A 23,693-nucleotide genomic window follows, 5' to 3' on the forward strand; every position below is an offset into this window, starting at 1 on the left:
GATATGTGATCTGCAGTCATATTTTTGTGACAGGGAACTCTATCCAGAACAGCACACAGCACAAATTATTCAAAGAGATCCCACTGTAATAAACTGACGACAAATTCTCTTACAAAGTTAAAAAGCAAACTAGATTGAGTGCAGTATTACACAAAGAAATTTCAACATGCAGAAAAAGTCTGAGAAAATTTAAATTGAATTAGCTGAACATTTATTTTACTATCAAACTTTAGAAAAACCAAAATTATGAAATTATTTTAAAATTCTTTAAAAATTACAGTAACACAAATACATAGAAAGCATTTATTAAAAATAAAAACTTGTCTTAAATAACAAAAATAACTCCATTATTTTACCTACCTGCAAGGTGGCAAAAACATTGAATCCTTCATGAGCACAGATCCAGAAAGCAGGATATACCAGCATCTTGCAATAGTTTCCGAGCTGTAAGAAAAGAAATCATGGATATGTACTTCTCCTTACAGCACCTTAGAATTATATTATCCAAAATATTATTGTAGTAAAATAATGATTTATTGTTCTACCAGTTTAATATAAGAAACTGAGAACTCCAACTGGACCAGGATTTTTTTTTTATACATTCACATAAGAGATGTTTCTTACACTTTACATTTTGACATTTAACTCAGTTTAAAAATTTACTTCATTAAAATGAAATTTTAAGCAAAAATGTTTTATTCCAGTGAAAGTATGCACAAAGGCTATAAATACAGGACAGCACACAACCCCACACACAGATATTGACCAGCTACTGGAGCAGGTGTGTGTCACACATACCCAGCACACCAACGAGCAGGTGGCATCTCTTTTATACTAGGGTGTGCTGGAAGCTGTGCCTTACACAGAAAGGTAGGATTAACTATGAGATTATAAATATGCCATAAGCAATGCTAAAATATGAGGGAAACAAAAGTATATTTTCCTCCCAGGAAGAGCCTAGAGAACTGTAAGCTAAAATACCAATTTTTGCAGTGTGCAGTGACGGGGTTTGAGCTCCAGCCCTGTCCAGCACAGGCTGCTCCGTGCAGGCAGTGCCAGCTCCAGGGACACAGTGCCACCTACTGAGCTGAGTGCCACCAGACTGCAGAGGGGACACGGCCTGCCTCCTCACTGTCACCCGGTGTCACTGACACACACACACACAGATACCCCTCTGCTGTCCCTGGGGCTGCAAGGTCATGGGCACCTCTCAAACACCAACACTGCTGCCACAACCACCTCTGCCAACGCTTTCAACCAATTATTGACAAGGACTGAAAAGCAAATGACATAACAACATGCAAGCATTGGGTTTGCCCACATTTCTGCAGAACTCCAACAAGTGCTGGGTACTCACCAAAAGAGAACTTGGTTGCCCTTGTACCTCTCATAGCGGGCACTTGACGACATTATTCTGAGGGAAGAGGAAGAGAAGTTTAAATTCAATTTTAATCCCCAAAGATCATAAGACATTAATCACTGCATTTCAGCAGAATCACTTTCAGGCTCTAAGACCACAAATTCAACTATTTCTTTTGTTCTGAACAAAGGATGTGCTTAACTGGAAAATTCAAATTATTACGGTGCTCTTCATTATCCAAATAGATAATATACAGCATGTTTTCCAAGGGTTTAAATCACTCCCACACATTGGAATTACCCATAGCAACAGAACTGAAAGGAACTAAAATACTTCCAATGCACTTTTTGTGCTTTGTTGGCCTTCCATTTTATGGATTCTGAGACCATCAGAATGTCTGAAGCATTAAAAAGCTTTTGTAATCTGGAGTTAAGACAGAGCACTGTCTACACAGTAGACAAATGGGAAGCAAATGGGAGTAACCTCTGCCTTCCTTCTTAGAAGAGCTAATTAGTTTAGATTCTGTGCTACATTATGGCAGTGACTTAACTCAGCAATGGATCCGGCCAATGCTCTGCCACCTCAAACTGCAGGCAGACAAAAGTTCTGCTTAGCTCCACAAAAATGTAGATGTCACAGATGTAAGTGTGCTAAAAAACACACAGTGCAGAGTACTTCACCTTAGCTGATGTTCCCTGAAGTGTGATAGTATGTCCAGCCCATGAAGGAAAGAATAGATAGTATTCAAGTCCTAAAAAGAAAAAAAAAATCACATAAGCAATCTCATTCACATCTGATCACTCAGTGTTACTTTCCACATTCTGCACTAAGTTACACAGAATTATACAAAGCCCAGATAAATAGATAGGTCAGGACACACACAGACTTGAAGAACCCTGTCTACACTTGAGCAGTGAAAAGACAACTGCAACTGATGCATAACCACTGACCTGAAAAAAAAAAGATTTATTACAAATATCTCTGAAAATATTATTTATGTGAATGGATACAGCAGCAAGCAACACATGGAATAAGACAAATAGAGCAAGCCTGTTCACCCAAGGTCAAAAATTGTTGAAACCTTCTAAGATCTCTTTAAAGAAGAAATTTTTCAAAACCAGTGAAAAACCTAAGCCACTGTACAGGGTGCAGAGAACCACCAGAGTACCTTTTCATAGCAAAGGGGTTCTATTTGGAGGGGAAAAACTCTTTCATGTCCACCTCAGACCTAGCTGGCAGGCCCACTACAAACTACACCAGCCTACTGCCTGTCCTGCTCAGCCCAGTCCATGTCTGGAGGGAACATCAAAAAAAAAAAGTACCCAAAATACTCCTTGGCAAAGATGAAAACAATAAAGCTTCAGAGGTCTCTCACTCCTACTGCCACTAGTCAATATCACATCAGTGTCATCCACTAGCAACCACAGAAACAAAACTATTAAAACATGAAGATTATTTTGCTTTATAAACAGAACTTTACATAGAAGCTGTAATTAGGAGATACAGCTGTTTAAACCTCTCACCAGACAGAATTCTCTTCAGTCACAAAAATATCTGTGCTGATGGTGCAGACCACATGGCAGGGGACAGCTCACTAGGGCTATTCAGCACTTAATTTACTGTCCTGAACAGGTGGGCAGTTAGAGCCAAACACACACACAACAAAATCATTATACACCACAGGGCAGTGTCTCCAGCTTGGCCTTGGAAGGTATGTTCTGAATTTTTGAGTGCTGCATTTATCCAGTGTTTACATAAGATAAATCAATATGAATGCTGGCCTCAGAATTTACAATGGATTTACTTCAGAAAAGTTATTTGGCTTCATAGTCCACATTTAGCAGCATAACTGATATGAACTGTTGCATCAAATGAAAGGTCAGACATAATTGCAGACCATGTAAAACCAATAAAACTCTGATTTTTTTTTTAAATGTCATTACCAAATCCCATTAAAATTAAACAGAAGGCCTGAATTTGTAACACATTTACAAAGCACTCATTTCACACAGTCCAATCTCATTTTAATCATGCAAGCTGCCACAAACATGTTTTTGTTAGTGAAACCATCCAGGAGCACTATGGATAGACTCCAAGCACACCACAGCCTGTCAGAGGTGGGCACCTGGCAGCCAAAGGGTCATTTCAGATAACCAACAGCTCCATCTCTGAGCTTTCCTGTTTCTGAGCAGGGAACTACATCAGCTTCTCCACCTGAAAGCACCAGGCACAGAAATACAGCAACTATATACTCAGACCATACAGTGGCTTAGCAGTTAATAATATCTGACTCTCCCAGGCCAAAAGAAGAATACTCATAATTCCTGTGAAAGCTGGGTAGCCAGAAGAGAATCAGTATTAGGTATTAAAATTAAAGCTGAATTTTTTAAATCTTCATAATATAATGGTCTATTTTGTCTATATAGGTTTTCCTACATTTTCCAGTACTTTTTCACATAACTGCAACTAAGATGTAATAGAACATCTTGACAACGTTTTAGATAAGATGTTCTGTAGCTATGAGTTACAAAAAACTGTAAGCAGAACATGAGCCTATGTTCCCCTTTTATTCACAAAGTTTTTAACTTCTGCATATGAAAAATGACCACATCCTGATTTGTAAATTATTCTCTACAACTCCCCAGAATGCAGCAGCCCTTTGCAAGTTCACTCAGCCTGGAGTGACTCCTGCACTCCACCTGCAGCACTCAGGACTGCTGCACTGATCCACTGAAGAGCCTGATGATCAAACAGTTGGCAAATACAAGAGAGAAACATTTGCTTAAAGGGATACATGTCTGGAAAGCATCCCCAAGCCCAACCTCATCTGTTGAGCAGCAGCAGCAGAGGGAACAGCTGAGCACGGCACAGGGAAGGCAAAGGTTCCTATTCCCTCACCCAGCACAAGGCATTCAACTTACACTGCCCACTACTGCTGCTCTAATGCTGATAAATAACAAACTACATGATAAATGCAACTCACTACCCAGCCAGGTGATGCATCAACAAGCTAAACACCACAAGCTACACACAACAAGCTACACACAGCAGTTTCTATAGGTGGTTTCAGATCAGGATTTGTAATGCTTTCCCTAAAAACACCTGACTTTTAAAGCAAGCCCCTCTTCTCAGTCATGCAGAGAAGGTGATTCTGGGTGCCACTGAGCAAAAGAACAACTCAGCAATCTCCTGGGAAGGGCTGTGAGGTTCCTCTTTCTGCCAGCACCTCAAATATACCCATCCAATCTGTTTTCCATGTCTTGGCAGAAAGCCTTTTTTCTTGTTTAAATAGATACAACCTGGGCTAGAATTGCTCCTCTCCCTCAGGTGCCACTTCAGATTCTAACACAGGAGGGTATAGTACATGTGGTGCATATATCCCAGGTTTTCCCAATAAAATGAAAATTACCATTACCTATGAAAATCAATCATAGTTTGTGAAGTTTTCTCTGTACTTCCAACTCATTTCAGACTAAGTGCTTAAAATAGCACTGAAATTACATTTCCCATCCTATATTTAGAGTCTCATTCTATATCTTTGCCCTCAAGGAACATAATTAATCTGAGGGTGGCCGGACATGGGCAGGGGCTGTGGCCACCTTGTGGACAGAGGCTGAAGTCCAGCTGCACCGCGCTCCCAAAAATCCTCCTCCCACAGAGAAATAAATGAAAGCATTTATTTCTCTAACTCAAAGTTTACAGTAGCTTCTAATATGATTTTCAGTTTTATTTTTAAAACCAGAGTTATAAACAGTGGACAAGCACATGACCTCAGTACAAAGGGCAGAGATCATTTTCACAGATACTTTCTGATACTCACTAAGAAAACTGATGTCAAAGGGCAACATTCAGCATCATATCAGCAGAACACAAAACATCTGCTAGAATTTTACTGCCCCTTTCTACATCCTTCCTTATAATCTCTTTATTTATTTTTTCTGTCAAAATCCAACTGAGACACAACTACTGATGAAACACAATTTCTCCACACGCTCTAAGCTAAAGAACAAGGTCAGAATGAATTTATTTTGCAATCTTTTCTTCAGAGCTTTTCAGCAGCTGAAATAATAGCTGAAACTGCAGCACAGGATCTACCTGCAAATGCTATGCCCACAACAGATTCTTCAATCTCTGACAGAAAACAACCTTGACTAAGGTTATTTACAGAGAAAGTAACTCACATTATCTATTCAACTAGCTAAAACTGCAGCTCCAGCAACTCAAGGGAACGTGGGAAACTGAGCAAAGAGCAATCAGGCAGTTGTTAATCCTGTGAGAAAGGAGATTTTCTATACCATAGAGAGGAAACATGAACACTGCAACTGCAGTGATCCCTCACCAAGCTGCCCAGGACAGATCATTCCCTGCCTCCAGTTCTCACAGCAGATGTGTTTAAAAAAAGCAGAGGACATCTGTGTCTTCAAATGATTCCCATGGCAGAATCCAGTGTATGAACAGCGTGGGCTGCAGCAGCAGAGCAGAAAGCAGGGGATGGACGGCTCTGAGGATGGCGCTGTTATCACAGCACTGTGGTCAGCAGCAGCCTCAGCTGCTCGCAGCACCCGATTTATCAGCTCCAGCACACACAGCCTTCAGCAAAAAGCTTAACCAGCTGCTCAGCCAAAGGTGGTATAAAAACACAGAGATTGTAGTAACAATACCATGTTGTATAAATATATATTCTTTTATAGTAACATCCTCATCCCAATATAGTTTGAAGTGAGCCACCTGAACACCCAGACCACTTCTCATTTTCCCTGCCAGATGCTAACTCTCAGAGATACCATAAGAGGGGAAAATAAAAGAAACATCAACTCGCTATACAAAAGCTCACTATACAAAAGTAAAGCCACCAGCTAACTACCACCATCACCCACTTATCCCAACACATTTCTTTGAAAATAATTCACTCCTTTTATTGCAAGGACGGTGAAATATTAGTTTCTTAATTGTAAAATGTAACTTTTTAAAATAAAGAAGTAAGTACAGTCAGCCAGAAAAATCATGAGAAAAATATAATCCAAACTCAAAGTTGCTGAGGAAGTGGTGGTCACCCTTAAGTTTCATTATTGGCATCTTTTTAAAATACAACCAAGATCTGGATGTTTCTGAACAAGCGCCAACAGTACAGCAACACCAATGACAAGCAAAACTTGCAAGTAGGTATAATTTCCTTTTGCTTCACCCTCTTCTCACCCAATCTCTGGCTTTTAATCCAAGAAGCATCTTAACAAACTTGGAGCAGTGGTCTCGAACAGGAGTTCTGACCACAAAGTTTCCCAACCAACAACAACTCCAGCCAGCACAACTGTAATTCACATGATCTGCATCCAGATGCTTTAAGTCCACAACAAGGTCCAAGACAAATCTTCCTGCAGTGTTAAAAGCAGGAGGTAAAGGGGTAAAAGCAGTGGGGAAAAAAAAAAAAAAGCCCACAAAAAAACCCCAAACCCCTACCCAAAAAAACCCAAACAAAAACTAAAACCAATACAGAAAAAATAAAAGCAGCTCTGAAACAAGGATGGAATGACCGCATCAAAAGCAACTTTGCCCCTCAAAAACACAAAACAAAAAACTAATGCTTCACTTTATGTGACCCCAGCCAGGTGTTCCAGTGACATATTATTATTACTATTATTATTAAACACTAAACAGGAAATCTGGTCTATTTCTAAGGATAATAAATTGTTCTGAAATGACCTCATAGTTGTAAATTCTGATTAGTCTCACATAGAGACAACCTCAGTAATTGCAATCAGGTATTAGGGATGCTGAGGAAGTGATAAACCCCCAGAGACTCCTCTGAGCACTGCCTGTCATGTTGTGTCCTTCACGGCAGCATCAGAGTCAGCCCAGATCCGGAACAGCTGGAACAGCTGCATCAGCCCCTGGCCAAGGGACAGCTGCTCACTGCAGCATCCAGGGATGCTCCCAAATCCCAGCGAGCCTGGGCCTCACATATACCCCACATCCACCCTGAACCAAGGGCTCCCAAAGAAAGCAGACTGGCAAGTGTTATTCAGTCAGACAGGAGTTTTGCTCAGGGAATGAGAAAAGAGCAGAACCTGCACCAGAGCACAGCACTTCAAAGCTGCAAGTAAAACCAGCTGTGTCAGCAAGTTGCAGACAGATTGCTCTCACATGCAAACCTGTCCCAAAGAGCTGCACAAAACCTGTCTCTCAATCCATCCCAAACACATTAAATTCCTCCTGCAAGAACATATGCTTGGCTCACTCAAGGCTCCCCAGAGCCAGCCCACGCAGGCTGCCGAGCCACCCAGGATTCCCTGGGTCACACAAGAACCTGCTTCTACAAAAGCACAAAGGATGACTGATGGGATTTCACATCCTTTCCTTTTCCAAGCTAAGGCAGTTGGCAGGATGCATATTTTATAAGTTTCAGAGCAAACAAAATATTAGTATTTTCTGAAGATTTTAGGAAGATCCAATCATGTGACTGAGAATATACTTGAAAAGAAATAGACACACATTTCTGCCTTTGAACCAGCAGTTAAATCATATGGCAACAGCTTCCCAAATTCCAATGGCACTCACAAAGACCATCATGTACAAAATCCTCCAGGGAAGGAAGCTGCATGGTCGAAAATCACTTTGCTGTTTGTGTGCTGCTTAGCTTCTTGTCCCTTTTCAGTGCTCTGAGCAGAAACAAGACTGGAAACAAACTCCAGCAAAATCAAGCACTCATTTGGTTTCAGGACAAGGATTTAAACAGCCCCTTGGACAGTGTCTGAATTTCCCTGCGTTAAAGTTGTTATTTAAAGTGCCTAGATTTCAGTAAAGCAAACAGAGGTGATTCCTGGAGCACAGAGCACAAGCTGTGTAAGCTCTAAGTGGGAGGTTCCCTCCAGCCCAATGCCATTACTTGCTTCTCAGTGATTCAGCAGGCTCCTTATACAGATTGAATGCAGCTTCTATTAGGAATCCTGTCAGGCTCAATAAAGACTTTGTCACCCTTGGGGGGTGGGGGGGGGGGGTGTAGCAAAAGAGAGGAAATGTTACTCAGCATGGTTTATGGTTTTCATTGCTTCCCTTCCTGTTGCTTCATCGAAGGCTGGAATCCGTGCTGTTTCCTTTAGTTTCTGTTTAAGGCCAATTTAAAAATAGTACTCCCAAATTCTTTCCTGATACTGTAATACCAGAAATAAAAACACAGAAACATGTTGTAGTTCTCTAATCCATATTTTACACATTCAGATATCTACAGAGCAAATTCACCAACTTTAGGGATGCTGGTTCATGTAGCCCACCCTACACACCGTCAGCTACCCCCGAAACTTGTGAGAGGAACAGAAAAAAATCCACTTAAACATGTGTAACAGAGTACACAGCTCCTAAACTAACAAGAACATGATGAGATGAACTGGAAAGCAACTCTTCCATCTTAGCTTATTTACTCTCCTTGTTCAGTGGCACAGACATTGGACTTCAATAAAAATGCAAATGATCAAAAGAGTATCAGCTCAGAGCTCTTCATTTAAAGGAACAATTCCCTTTAAAGTAGCCTCCTATTTAGCTGGAGGCCACTTAAAAATAAAAACTAAATACAAGCACTGAGACACTACTAGGGAAGAGAAAGGACAGATTAGTCAGTCAGACAAATGAAAATTTTATGAATGAAGGACATTAAAGTACATTGCAGAGAATGGCAGAGTTTAAGCAGCATGCCTAAGGAATGAAGCTGCATCATTCCATGTAGGAAACACCACTAATTCAAAAAGCCTAATTAAATAACATTTCATAGAACATAAGAGCAAACTCCTGCATGATCTTATGTCACTGCCTCAGACTGTACACAGTAACATTTGTATACAACAAACTGGTTCAACCACTTCAGAGCTATATTCCATTATTAAGAAAAAAATGGCATGAATTTCATGAAGAAGCTGAACAATTTAAAATTACCAAGAACTTGAATTCTTTGATTTATGGACTTTCAGATGTCCCCAGACTCCTGGAGCCTATGTCCATCAGACAACTATGGATCATATCCTGACTATGATAGAGCACTCCTCCCTAAACTCTTCACTTCCCATTTACCTATACAAATGACAGATACTGGTTTTTCTAAATAAGGAAATGTCAGTCTAGTTATTATAGTATCTTTATACTATATACTGTATGTATCTACATACAGGAGAAAAGAGATTAAGAGAGACTTCACTTTACTCTTTTAAACCCAGGGAGCAATTCCCATTGACAGCATTCATTAATAACAGTATAGCCACAAACATAAAAACTAAAATCTGGCTCTTATTTTTGCAGACAGTAAGAAGCATCATTTGCACACTTGGATTTTTATCTTATTTTTTGTGAAAAAGTAGCAAGTCCCCCAATGAGGCAAGTAGTTTCCTTATATATTATTTTCTAGTATTTCATTATAACATGCACATGGCTACAGGCACAGACTTGCACTCCTAAGAATCAAACTATCCTTAAGAAAATTTGGAAAAGCCAGACCTTTAAATACAGAGACTCAAGAGCCACTATTACAGCTTTTTGATGGATTGAAAATACCTCAATTCAATGGCATACTTCTAAAAGCAAAATAAAAGAACCGAAGTCTTTCTACATGAAAATAAAACAAAAAGTTTCTCTACTCACCAATCACTCCCCACACCCAATCCAGATAAACACCTTCCACCTCAGAACCCTGGATTATGTTGATATAGGACTTTGGTAGAAAGAAAAACATCTCAAGGAATGAGGGAGGGGAAATTTTGTATTATTTTTACTGCTGTTTCATCAGAGAGTCAGCATTTTTGGAACCCTGACTTTGCCAGAGAAAAAAACTTCCTTTGGAAAAGCTGATTTTGCAGAGTGAAATTGCACAGGCCCTGAACTGGAGAGACAGAACAACAAATGTCACTGCTTGAAAGCAAGCAGCTCATGGAGAGTTTTGAGTACCTGAAGCACCATTCAGCCCTTTTCACAGCTAAGAATAAAAGCACAGCTATGAAAAACTGCCCTCAACTAAAACAGTACCACAAAGTTACCAGATACACATTACTTAATTTTACAATATCTTTCAGACTTAAATGCTGATAATAGAAAAGGAAGTTGCCTTTTTGGAGTTGTAAAACTTGAGTTTTCAAGTTCCTGAAGTTCAACAGGATCGGAAGAACAGAACATACAAAATTATCCCCTATCCACGAGCAAAACTTTATACCAAACATTTTTAAATAGTACAAAGATTGTAAAATCAGCCTCCTAACCCAGGCTCTTGAAAAATCACCTAAAATCCACCAAAGAAATAGGTGACTTCCAGTTCAATCAACACTTTGTTAGTCAAGCAGCTGACCACTTGTCAGAATTACCTACCTCCCTTCCAGAGGACAAGCATCCATCAAATAGCAATATTTCAGTTAAACCCTTTTGGTTGTAACTCCACAAACATCATCTCTGATTCACAAAGAAACTCCCTGCTCTTTTCAGAGGAAAGCATCAACATCTGAAATGTTCTTTTCAAGAAAAGAAGGAATTGTAGTAGGAAAGGTCAGAAGACTGAAACATTTAGGAAAAAAAAAAGGTACATTCTTATTAAACAAGAAATTTGGTACAGAAACCTGGGCAAGAGGATGAAATCCAAAGGTCAGTTCTGTGCTTATCCATCCTGAGAGCCTGGGAGTGAGGCTGAGTGCAGCTCAGACATGTTAAACATCTGAGCTGTCACACATGACTTTCCTCTTACTGCAGAAAATGCTCTATTTCTTGTTCTCTTTCCTCCCTCTTGGACTAGCAACTGCTGGTTCATATGTAACATATAAACACTCCACTGTCAATGTTTTCATCCTGTTCTGCCCAATGTCTCTGCAGCAAGTGAATAACTGAGCTCCCATTCTGCAGCTCAACAGGTATCTGACAGAGAAGGACTGACAGACACAATAAATGCACTTTACTGTAGTTTTTTTCCATCATACTGATTGTCAGATTTCCATACAAATGGATAAGAATATTGTTAGTTTTCTAATGGCACATTTACAATTTTTCTGTGCGTAATTTGTCACTTCTTTGTGAATTCAAGCAAGAAAAGATCGTGTCTGACCGGAAATTAGGTCCTGCTAAATAAATAATAGTGAAGGCAAAATGAGATCTTTATCAATATTGTCATTTAAATCACCCACTCAGTATCTAGGTAAGCAAGAGGAATAAAGCTATATTAACTGCCTAAAAATGTTTTGGTGCATCAGAAAAACATGAAGAGAATTATGAGATTATAACTGAGAATAAAATATCACACAACTGTAACGCTCTCCCACAGTTTTGGGTTTTTTTTTTTTTTTTTCATTTTTTCACTGAAGGAAAATCAACCTCTAGCTACTTAATTCCCATAATAATGTCATTATGAAGTATGAAGGAATTCCTGTAGTGGACAGCAGTAATACGTTCACCAGTAATTTCTTCTGCATCCTGGTATTAGGATACCCAAGCACTAGCAAATAGATCAATCCAAGAAAGTTACTGCAATGTATAAGAGGCAATATTTCTTAAAGAGTCTAAATTATCTGAATATAGATTCCCACAAACTTTACTAATACCTCAACTACTACAATATCCTCTCACATGTTGAGAAAAGTTACCATGCCTGTGTTCACTGTGTCCATACAGTGGCAAACATACCTATATCCCTCATCAAAGAAAAAAGGATTAATCAGCATTCTTTCATTGCATTCTTTGCTCATAGCAAAGAATTAGCCAGATTTACCTCACTGCAACATCTGAATGTAAACCTCCACAGCAGAACTCTAGGAACTGATGCTCTGCCACTTCAACATCTACTTTTGTATTTCTCAGCAATACCTGTGCCATAAACCACAAAGAAGCTTACAGATCCAAACTGAGGAGTTATATATATATATATATATATATATATGCATATTTATCTAGCTAGGTTAACAGGGTTCTAGTTTGAAATCAAATCAAATAAGTGTCAGAGGTACAGATACCTGTGCACTTCCCCAGTCATTACATTGATCACTGATGCATAATATTACAAAGGGAATAATTCTAATTAAGAAAATTAACAACTTCAACATTAGGAGGAACAACAAACAAGCATACCATTAAGAGACTGAATCAACCATAAGGTAATACTGTTAGTCAGGAATTTCTAGCTCCAAATCCTGCAGCCTACCCACCAGGTTACCCAGCTTCACAAAGCGCAACAAACTCGTGACTAACATCCACAGACCTACAGACAAGGTGCCACGGAAGTGTCTCCTCCACCTCCACACTAAATCAAACAGGTACTAATTGATAACATGTGAGACATGGGCTCCTTCAGCTGGGTTGTGCAATAGGAGATGTATGGAAACCTCTCCTCCAATGAGCCATTCAATCCTTACACAGACCAAAAACTCCAGAGGTTACAGTCAGCCTTGACTACAAAACCAAAACAAGCCAATTCTACCACCTTCCTCATTCCTAGGAAACCATGATCAACACAATTTGTAATGTACCACACCAGAGATTTCTCCAACCTCTTGCTCTTCCAGTGTTTAGCCAACCACAACCTCTATAGAGGTACAACAAACCCACTTTTAAACAAACCAAGGGTCTCACCTAAAAAGAAGACTTCTGTTTTAAGACAGCAAAACTACCATCATTTACTGAAGATGAAAAAAAAATCCACCCAACTAATACAAAACTTAATCTGAGCAAAGTTGGATTTATAAGCAGCAATGCAATGCTCTCCTTTAATATTGCAACTTTTGACTCATCAGCTCACACTAAAAGAGAGGAACCACGGAGGGTGATGAAAGGCAATGTCTGGACACAGCAGCAGAATATTTATTACACCACACAGCCTCTGGACAGTCATGCCTGTGCCTGCAGCCATGGAGAACACACACTCCAGATCACTGTCCCCCAAGTGCAGGAGAAACAGAAGGACCTGGTGCTGCAGCTCAGACATTTTACATAATTACACTGAAAGTTAAGACATCTCTGTTGTGTGTTTTCTTGAAAAGCTGTGCATTTAGTGTCTCAGCCTCTCACTCAGGCAGCTGGTCCACTGCAGAACTTAGCAAGTACACCCAGTCCAAGTGTCAGAAGTAAAGGAAGACCTGATATCTAAGGCTTCTCACTTTATTACATCAGCATTCACAACCATGAAAGCTATGTATATTTCATATAAAAATACATTTAAAAAAATTCTACTAGGGTCAAACCAGAGCTTGGGAAAAATCAAAGCAGCATTACTATTCACCAAACTAAACACTGAAGTCCATGACTTCAGATTCTACAGAGCCAGATTTGCTGCATTTGAGAGACCCAAACTAAATGCAAGGGAAATTCCCAGTTTTTCTTAAAAACAAGGCTGTACTCAGCTCTGATAGGTTATGAAGCATCTGTCAAGCACAGGTCTGCTGTACTCCACAACTGCCTTCTACTGAAAGTGAACAGAGGAGAAACAAAAGAGAAAGAATTTCCTCTCTTAAGCTGTGGACTTCACCAGGGAACATATCCCAGTGGCTCAGGAACTGGGATGAAACGGTGGCCAGATATGCATGATAAGACATCATTTCTAATGATCACACCTGGATGATACCCTTCCATCCTTGTACGAACTGCATGTCAGTTTGGAAGAACCAGAACAAAAAGACTTTGACAAGCATGTTGGAAGTGACCTATAGTGGCATCCACACAGGAGTTTCCTGAAGGAAGCTTTCCCATCCAACAGAAGGGAAGCAGTAAACATGTTTGACAGAAGGTCAGCAGTCTGACATCAGACTGCCAGCTTCCTTCCTACTTCAAATGGGAAACAGGAACAGAAACAACTTCTGCAACAGTTGGAAAGAACAGTTTCACAGCCAAATCAACACAGTCTACTGGAGGCTGGACACATCACAAAGAACCCTGAAAATGTAGGATCAATAAATCAGATTTAAGTAGAATAATCTCCCCACAGTATCTGGTGGCCATTGAAATGCACAACCCCTTGTGATAAGAGCATCATAAAGCTCCCAGAATTGAAGTGCAACAAAATCAGTACCATCACCTTTCAACACTAAACCCATGAATGGTTTACAAGGACAGACCTCACTCCTCAGCTTCTTCGAATACAAACTGCCAAAGTGAAAACCATTACCACAGCTCTGGAACTCTCTCTTCATAGGAATTCATGTTTGGCCAAAAGGAACTGTATGTGCCTGCAATGCAACACACCACCACAAGAATTCCTTCCCTTCAGATCATCATTCAAGGCTCATTAATGATCAGTCTTTGAAGGACGGACTGCTTAAATGTCAATGCTAAACAGGCACAAAAAGATTACAAAGAGAGAATCCCTTAAGGCAGTTATTTTTGTTCTTTTCGTCAAGAATTTGCTACACTCTTGACATGCTAAAAGCTAACCAATAATTAGTAGAGCTAAGGAACCTCAAGAAACCAGATGCAGAATGCTAACTAATTTGTGCATGCTTCCCTCAACTCAGGGTATTTCCAAAATACTGCATTGAAATGCTCAAAAGAGGAAGAAGGGTGTATCACAGTATCATCAAACAAAGGAAAACCCTCTGTATTTTAAGCCTGAAGGCATTGAAATAAGAAGACCTCCAAGTTTTAAAAACAACTTGTCTGGCAATACTAACATGAGCAGAGTTCTTTTACAGCAATATCAGGTCTCTTAAAAGGAGGGCATCAGAGCTCTGAACAGACTTTATCAAGGTAATCTCAATATACTTTTCAAGGAAAACTCTTTTTTGCACACGTCTGGCAAAATGTTTTGCACTTCCCTGCAAACTAGAAGTTCATCTGCAATGGTCCCGTGAAGTGTGCAGCTTCTTTGCCAGTGGCAAGACCACCACAAGCCCCAGCTTCCTCACCTGGGCACCGGCACCTCAGCTTCCTCTCACTAGACATTCACACAAGTTCTCTAAGGCTACTACTTTCCTGCAATTTATTTGCACTGCAGACAGATATCCAGCTCTCCTTACACAATGTGACACAAGAAATTATTTTGTTAAAATAAACATTACAGAAAAACTCCTCTCTGAAGCTTATGCAAAGTAAGTTTGGGTATACCACCTGAAGAGATTTTATTCTGAAAATCATTATTTGTTTTATAGTTACTTTTTTATTCACTACAATATTCTACAGCTTTAATACTGCTTCTATGAGGAATTTAACACCTACACATCTTGACTGCTTATCCTCCACCCTTTGCATTTTTGGAGAACAAAAGCAGAAAAGAAATGTGGTTTTTTTCCATTTGGCAGCTTTTCTGAATGCCAAGTATACTTGCAGTTCTCTCCCACCTCCTTCCACACCCTTTTCTGGCCCTTTCTCTCTATTCTAGTATCTCCAAGAAGTTCCAATTGCAAGGTCAGTAACAAGGCAGTGGGCTCATATTCTAGGTCAGACTAAGCATAAAACACACTTTTACTACCTAACCAGTCCCTGAAATAAGTCTTTTTAATTCGGATACTACAATAAGAAATAGGTTGGTAGAAAAATATTACATTACATATTTAAACTTTAATTCATAAGTGAAAATTTTTAGTTAAATTATCACTCCACAGACAAAACTAAGTGCATGACCCCACTTCATGGGCAAAAGTACATACTAAAGGAAGTAAGTTCCAATGAAAAAATTCCAAGACTTCACCATAATTTCTGGTTTTACTCTCAGGGCTGTCACAGCTGTCACTAAATGAAAAAACCGTTTTTCAGGACTACAGGAAAAGTAATCTTGGAACAATAACATTTCACATGGTCCTTGGAAGATCACTGGGAACAGCTACCCTAATACACATTAACTCCACATGCTCCTTTAACAGGATTTATACAAAGCAGAAGTCACATTACCTTCTGGAAAGAACCAAACCAATCCTATCTGGGAACGTTCCAGGTATGAGATTACCTGTCCCCAGCCCCGTGTTTGCGAGGGGGGAGCACAGAGCAAACTGCAGGCACCCCCTGCCTGCTGCCCCCAGCTGCAGCTCTCAGGGTCCCACAGCTGCTCTGGAGCACTGAGTGTCCTCTGTCACAGCAATGGACACAAATTTGAGTCATTTTTCTGTCCCCTACAAGCTACATTTACTGCCATCCTACCAACACAGTTTAGAGAATTAGGCCTTGAAATATCTGATCAATACCAGCGTATGACCTAATCTGCACAATCACATCTGCTGAGCCCTAATCCTGCATTTAGTATGAAGATTATCATGAAACAATCTGCTGTGATCTCTGGTTTTTAGTTACAGTTACTTTGGCCAATAGCTTGAAAAATATCTCTACATACTATATGTGTAAGTTTCTAGTTTTGTAAGTTCCTAGTATGCCCTGAGCCAGAGAGTGAAAACAATGAGTTTGTTTTACAATCACCTCTCCAACATAAAAGCCTTATTTACAAATATATCATCAGTCCAGAAAGCCCCAGAACCACTGACTGAACCTTCTAAAGACTTCCTAGGAACAGAACATAAATAAAAAGAACAGAAAGGATGTGCAGCCCTCTCAGGGTATCCTAACATCCCCCTGAAAGCTTGAACAGAGACAGGGGCTGCACACCAAACACCCCAAGGCAGATGCACAACAGCATCAGTATCAGACACCAAACTTCCTGAACAAGATCAAGGAAAAGGGATGGAGACTTGCAGAAGACTGTGCTTTGAGAATAACTTCACAGGCAGATTAGGAACTTGTGGTATTCTAAAAACATTTGGTTAAATATTCTGACCTACACTCACACCAGATTCTCAAATTCCTTCAACCAAGAGGCACAATGCTAATGATATCTGTGCCTGAGAATCACTCTGTGCTAGGATTGTAACAGCAGAAGCTCAAAAAAGGAAAACAAAAAAGCAATAAGAAGAGATCAAGCCACACCTGGACAACAGTGTTTTCAGACAAACTGTTCCTACGCATACCAGACTCTGGACTGATTAAAGGAGGACACAAAGTTCTTCTCCTAGGTAACCAGTGACAGGACAAGAGAAAATTACCTCAAGCTGCACCAGAGGACATTTAGCTTGGATATTAGGAAAACTTTTTCATGGAAAGGGCTGTCCAGCATTGGAACAGATTGTTCAGGGTGGTGGAAGAGTCACCATCCCTGGAAGCATTCAAAAAAACTGTGGATAAGGCATTCAAGGACATGGATTAATGGTGAACACATGGTGCTGCTGGGTTGATGGTTTGACTTGATCCTGGAGGTCTTTTCAAACCTCAGTGATTCTGAGATTCTGTAAAAGTACTCGAGAGCATTTCCTTTAGGCTGAGGACTGCTCTCCCAGAAGGAAGACACTGATGTCTGCCATCACTGATAGGGAAAGTTCCTCCCCCAGGTCTGAGAGCAGAATTCCTGCAAGCACCCTCTGACCTATCTCGCTCTGCAGAACCACCAACACACACAGATCATGACCATCTTCTTTCCTCTCATACAAGAATCATACATATAAGAGTGCCCTAGAATATAATTTCCTTTAAAATCCTTAGTGTACATATATCTTGGAGGAGAGATATCTGAAAATTATATACACAAGGTGTGCAGCAGGCATCACACATAAACAGGCACATTTACGAGTCATAGAAAGCAAGAGACACTAACACACAAATTACAAAGCCAAAATGTTTTCTTACCACTTTTGGTGCGGCCTTACTTCCTTCAGATGAACCCCAACCTGCAGAGGCAAGTTAGATTAGGCAACAGCCTCTTTTTTGTGTAACTACACACAATAGATACTGCATAACCATTATGCTCAAGTAGAATGTTCAGATTCAACAATTTCACCAAGACTTAGACACAAGAAACACTGGAAGCCACCAGCTGTGCTCATCAGTCCCACTCCGTCTTGGGATGGTCCTGTGCAGGGACAGAACTGGGTTCAATGATCCTTGTGGATCCCTTTAAACTCAGGATGTTTTTTGATCCTAATAAAATTCCTCAAGCTCCCCAAGGTTAACCTGTAGCTCTTTCTCAGCTAGATCCAACTGCACTCACATTTCTCCATGTAAACTGGACTAGCACTGGGAATAGGGGCACCTCATGCTTGAAAAGGCTGAGCCAGTGCTTTAAGAACTCCACTCACTTGTATCCCATAACAGAACCACATTCCTGCTCACCGCTTCATTTCAATGAATCAGAATTGGAAATTACATGCAGGAGACAAACAAGGATGGTGGAACAGCTTTTTACCTTGTCATGTGTAACTCAGTGACTCACTACACACAAACCCTCAACTTTCTGCAAACAATGCCAATATACATGAGCCATTGTCCACAGGGTTATTAGTGCACTGTAATTTCATCTCCTCTTTAATACATCCATGTTCTGGCGAGCAGACTTTACACTGGATGGAGGAATTTTCATTAGTCATGGCCCAAGAGCAGAGTGAAACGTAGGAATAAAGGGCCAGCACAGACAATTTAGAATAACCCTTCCAATTGGTGCAGAGAACCAAACAGCATCACTTGTCACAGACACAAAACATCTGTGCACTTCTGCTCTTACAAGGTGAGCCACTGAAACATGGATGCCTCATCAAGTGTGAAAGGCCAGGTTGGACAGGGCTTGGAGCAGCCTGGTCTAGTGGAAGGTGTCCCAGCCATGGCAGAGGGCTGGAAAAATGATGGTTTTAAAGACCTCTTCCAATCGTGTGATTCTGTGCCAAAGAGGTGAGAGGCCCCACTACACCAGGTATCAGTATCAGCACAAGGAGAGGCTAAAGCCTGCCAATATTCTTCCCAGAGGATGCCGAAATGTTTGGCTCAGAGACACAGCTCCTGTGACCCCTACAAACAAAACCCAGGGTCTGCCCACGCCAGGGAAAGCAGCAGCAACACAGTCTCAAGGACCCTTCATAGACCCTTATTTAGAGAAGGAATTTCAGAAACCAACATGGCCCCAGCCAGATTTCACACCACTGCTCCAAGCCAATTACAGGGACACTTCCAGGAGCAATGCCCATGAATTTACACTGCAATGATGGGAGCACCAAATACTCATGGAATCAATGAAGAAGCCCTGATCATCCCCCAGCTGCCAGGGAGATCAGAAACTACAAAGTCACAGCTATTAGATGGACTAATATATGCATGTTCCACCTACACCACGTGATAAACAATGAATGTTCAGTCTAAAACTACTTCTCAGAGTTTTAATAAAAAGTTTACTTTATCTGGCATTTTGTTTTTGTGGGTTTGGTTTTGATTTCCTTTTATTTAACAGCTGTGGTTCACAATGATCTTCCAAAAATAATTAACAAATTATGTACACCTACTCCAAGGCAACTAAAACATCACAATGTTTCCCTGTCTCCATCACAGTTTGTTTTAATTCTTTCACTCCTGCCCAGATTTTCCTTTCCAGAACAGTGCTCAACATCCTTACCCACAAAACAGGTTAATATGGACACAGACTCTAAAATTAAAAAAAAAAAATCACCCATCCCAAAACATTCATGCTGATTTTCTCTACTTGTTTAATATTGCAAAAATTCTGAACCAGAAAACTTAGTTAGACAGACTCTATGAAAAATCTATTTGTCAACAGTCACTTAGTAAAACCAGTAAATGCAGTCAAAGCTAAAATAGTGCCCTGAAACTTGATTTATTTCACTGAAAACATAAATCTCTATTTGACCAAAGTCAACAGGCTTTACTGTTAAGAAAGCTGGAAAAAATCCTTATTTCTGAGAACTACAGGTGAAGTTCCCTTGCAGGTATTCCAGCCAGATAATAGCTGCAGAACAGCCAAACCAGACCCCTCCTCTGTGAACAAGGGACATTGAACAAGGCTTAGCACACTCTTACTTGTGTCTCAGAGACATAAATAATCCAAAGACTAATATGAGCAACACCTTCAAGCTTGCTGACGAAAGCTCAACAACAAACTCAAAAAAAAAGTTAAAAAAGAGGTAAAAAACATTCCCAAGACAGATACTGAAGTCCATATAGCTGAATACTTACATAGATTAACATTTGTTAAATGTTCCAATATTGTATTTTGGTTCATTTGAACAACAGATGAATTTTATTTTTTATGTTAAACTAATTTAGGGCTGATTTCAGCTTCAGAAAGTGTGTTGTACTTAAGATTCCAAGTAATAATAATCTGAATTATTTGGCTACTGATATAAGCCAGGTTGTTGAGTACCTCTGGCCAAGAATTCAACTGTAAGCCACAAGCACAGAACTGCGTCCACATGGCAATGAAAACATAAAATAACCAAACACATTGATTTTCAAGTAAGACTTTGTGCATTCCAAATCAATCCTGTGATCAGTCACAGATTAAAGATGCTAACTGAGGTTAATTCCAATTATTCAGATAAGAGATTAGACCCTGCCCAGTCTTGGGGAACAGGACACCACATTTTACCTGCTCTGGTTTCCCAGGGATATTCAGGAAGGCTGAACAACTACTGCCAACATGCACCCATGGATATTTATCTGAACTTTTGGAATAAAAGATAAAATATATCTGTCAAAGAACACCACTCTTGATCAACTCAGAAAACAAGTTACATACACAAAGTTTATGAAATGAATTATCAAGCAGCATTTACTGAGGTAACCTAAGAGTTTGGATGCTTGGCTTTTTTTATTACAGGAAAACCACAGGTCTAATTGAGATGAAGACTCTTGATACTACACTGTGTTAAGAAACAAAATAAGAGGCAACTACCCACCTAAAGCATAAGGCAAAATAGAGGAAAATCTAAGCACTAAAAACTTCCTAACTCATCAAGCTGGCAGCTGAAGAGATGCTGTTTTCCCAAAGCTTTGAGGCTTGTTGGACAATCCTCCAGGATTTTCAATGCTGTATTTACCATGAGCTTCAATACATTAATTTAATGAGCAGCTGGGAAAAAAATGTGGTTTTGTTTTACCTTCAACTGAAAGCTATGTGGCAGGGAAGCACAGGAAGAAAAGAGAAGGTTCATGACTGTTTCATTAAAAGTAATAAGAATTTCAACTTCATTAACACAGAAACTACAGTCTGCTTGTGAACAAGACTGAATCTTAAGAGCTGTCAGCCAGCACTATGATACTCAATGTGCCACTCCTCATGTGCAGAGGGGAACGTATGTGGCCCGAAGTTTAGAATCTGACTAGCTGAGGGCGAAAGGCCGACGCCCCTCTGCAATTCCTGGCCAGCACCCTTCCGGCGTCTGAGGGCCTCGGGCTGTGCTGGCTGCGGACTGGCGTACCTCGCTGGTATAGGAGAGGAACGGAACTGACCATTTCCCGGGGGTTAAACATCGGTTTATTGACGGTGATGCCGCATCCAAACACCAGGAAACCATCCGGGAAAAAGTTTTTTCATAGGGGGTGAAAACAGGATTATAAAGCAAGGGGGTGGGTACAGACAGAGCCAATCAGGAAAGGTGAGGGGATGAACTTCACAGAACTGACACTCCATGGAGACCAATAATCAAAAGGTAAAGGAGGTGTCCTGGGACCCCAGCCAACCACCATCTCTAGAGAGGAGAAGGTTCTCGAAACCTGGGAGGAGGAAGGGAGTGATTGACTGGACAGGGAGGAAACAACTTTCACTTATAAGGGAAACCAGGGGAGGGGCAAATACATATCGGCAACTATGAATAGCAGTTGCTATAGCAACTTAGCTGACAGGCTAGCAGTGGCGGGAAAAACTGGGGAAACGAAACCATTTTACACATAATAGGGGAGAACAATACATAAATTGGGGAATAACACAAGAAACTTAACAACACACTACCACATCTCCCCGTTTTCTACCAAATAAAAATTAAAATGAAGAGAAAAGTCCAAATTAAGCTTAGAATGCAGGAACTCGCAGCTGGTCATGACGAGTGTCTTTGTCTTCTGAACATTGCAAGGGACAGTGGCACTCGGCGCAGTCAGTTTTCTCTGGACTAGCTTGCAAATTAGGAGGATGAAAATCAAAAGTGAGTTGGGGAAATGTACTAAAAGACAAAAGGTGAACAGTTAAACGCAAAATACTTAAACAGATGGTTCTGCCCCAAATAATAAATCCAGTTCGGGAGAAGAAGAAGAAATGGGGGAGGGAGGTTGGGATTAATAGACCAGAGGTAGTTCAGTGATGAGAGGGGTAGGAGCAGCAGTCTCAGCATTGGGGAAGAAGTAAACATCTGAGGAAACTGATGGTGTTTGGGAGGGTTTTCTCCATCACCGCGAGCACGCCTGAACCTGTGACTCAGCTTCCTTCTGCATCCTCTGCTTCGGGATGAAGTGCCTGACTCATTTGGATGGTCTTTTTCCTCTGTCTTCTTCTTATCTTGCTTCCGCCTCCATTCCATGTAGTCTTGGCGCATGGGACACTGAGGCATCCAATGCCCCACCTTGCCACAGAGATGGCAGGGATGGGTTGCTGATGTCCTCCTGCCGGACTCAGAAGTAGAAGGACCGGCCACGGGGGAAGCTTCAGCCTCTATGAAGTCTTGCTCGGGGCATTCAGCAAAATGCACAGATGTTCTCTTAGGCCTTGGGGCCAGGGAGACTTGACGCACTACGACATCTATCATGGCTTCTACTGTGGGCTTAGGACTTCGAGGGAGAGTTTTTATAGCCTTGCGGCAGTCAGCGTTGGCATTGCTATAAGCCATCTGTTCAAGCATTTTTTCCCTGTCATCCTCTCCGAACGCTTGCGCTTCCACATATCTGTATAGGCGTTCGATAAATTCCATGTATGGCTCTTGCGCTCCTTGCAAAACCTCAGCATCTTCCCATTGGGAGGTAACTACCTCTAACTTAAAGAAGGCCCGCTCAGCTGCCCGGGCCGTCTCTACTAGCTGGGATGAGAATAAGGCTTTAGCTTGATTTGCCCCTTCAGCCCACTGTCCTTCACCCAAAAGATGTTCTTGGGTAATTAACTGACCATCTGCGTCATGGGACAGTGTAAGGTTCCCCCAAAAACTTGGGAGTACTTCCACTATTTCCCTCCTCCATTCCCTCACCCAGACTCTAAATTCCATGGGTCTGAGCAGGCTAGAGAAGAGGGACCTTAAATCCGTCGGTACCAAATCTCCCTGAGCAAGGGTATTGTGTAGCAAACCCCGGAAGAATTCTGACTCCCGGGAGTAATCTTTCTGAGCTTTGCATAGCTCCTTTATTCGGACCTGTGCTAAAGGCACCCACTGTGCCCGTGCATTTCCCCCTTCCCGTAGATGATATGTTACCGGAGCGGCTTCTAATAGGGGAGCTTGCTCCAGTTTCCGGCTTTCCCCCCCCCCCTCCTCTGAACACAAAGCGTGAGAGCTGGGGGGGGTGGCGTGGGAACCGAAACTGGAGGAGGTTGAGGCGGGGTTTGGCGCTGACGTAAGGCAAGGGAGTGGGCGCGGCAAAGTACCCTTCTCCGCCCCCCGGA

At 41.0% G+C, this 23,693-nt stretch overlaps 1 protein-coding gene across 12 annotated transcripts in view; it reads right to left on the reverse strand.

Moving 5' to 3' along the window:
* RAPGEF6 (Rap guanine nucleotide exchange factor 6) overlaps nt 1-23,693 on the reverse strand; it is a 125,984-nt gene that overhangs the window by 94,632 nt on the left and 7,659 nt on the right. For 11 of the 12 annotated variants that reach the window (XM_064724806.1, XM_064724802.1, XM_064724810.1 and 8 more), the window contains exons 2-4: nt 2,041-2,111; nt 1,358-1,414; nt 361-444 (exon numbers count right to left, since the gene is read on the reverse strand). In XM_064724806.1, the coding sequence (XP_064580876.1) occupies nt 361-444; nt 1,358-1,414; nt 2,041-2,111 (212 nt within the window). Of the gene's footprint in view, nt 1-360; nt 445-1,357; nt 1,415-2,040; nt 2,112-23,693 lie in introns of those variants that run through there. The other variant, XM_064724807.1, reaches the window with a different exon arrangement.

The sequence above is a fragment of the Zonotrichia leucophrys genome, chromosome 13 (assembly GCF_028769735.1).
Source record: "Zonotrichia leucophrys gambelii isolate GWCS_2022_RI chromosome 13, RI_Zleu_2.0, whole genome shotgun sequence".
NCBI lineage: Eukaryota > Metazoa > Chordata > Aves > Passeriformes > Passerellidae > Zonotrichia > Zonotrichia leucophrys.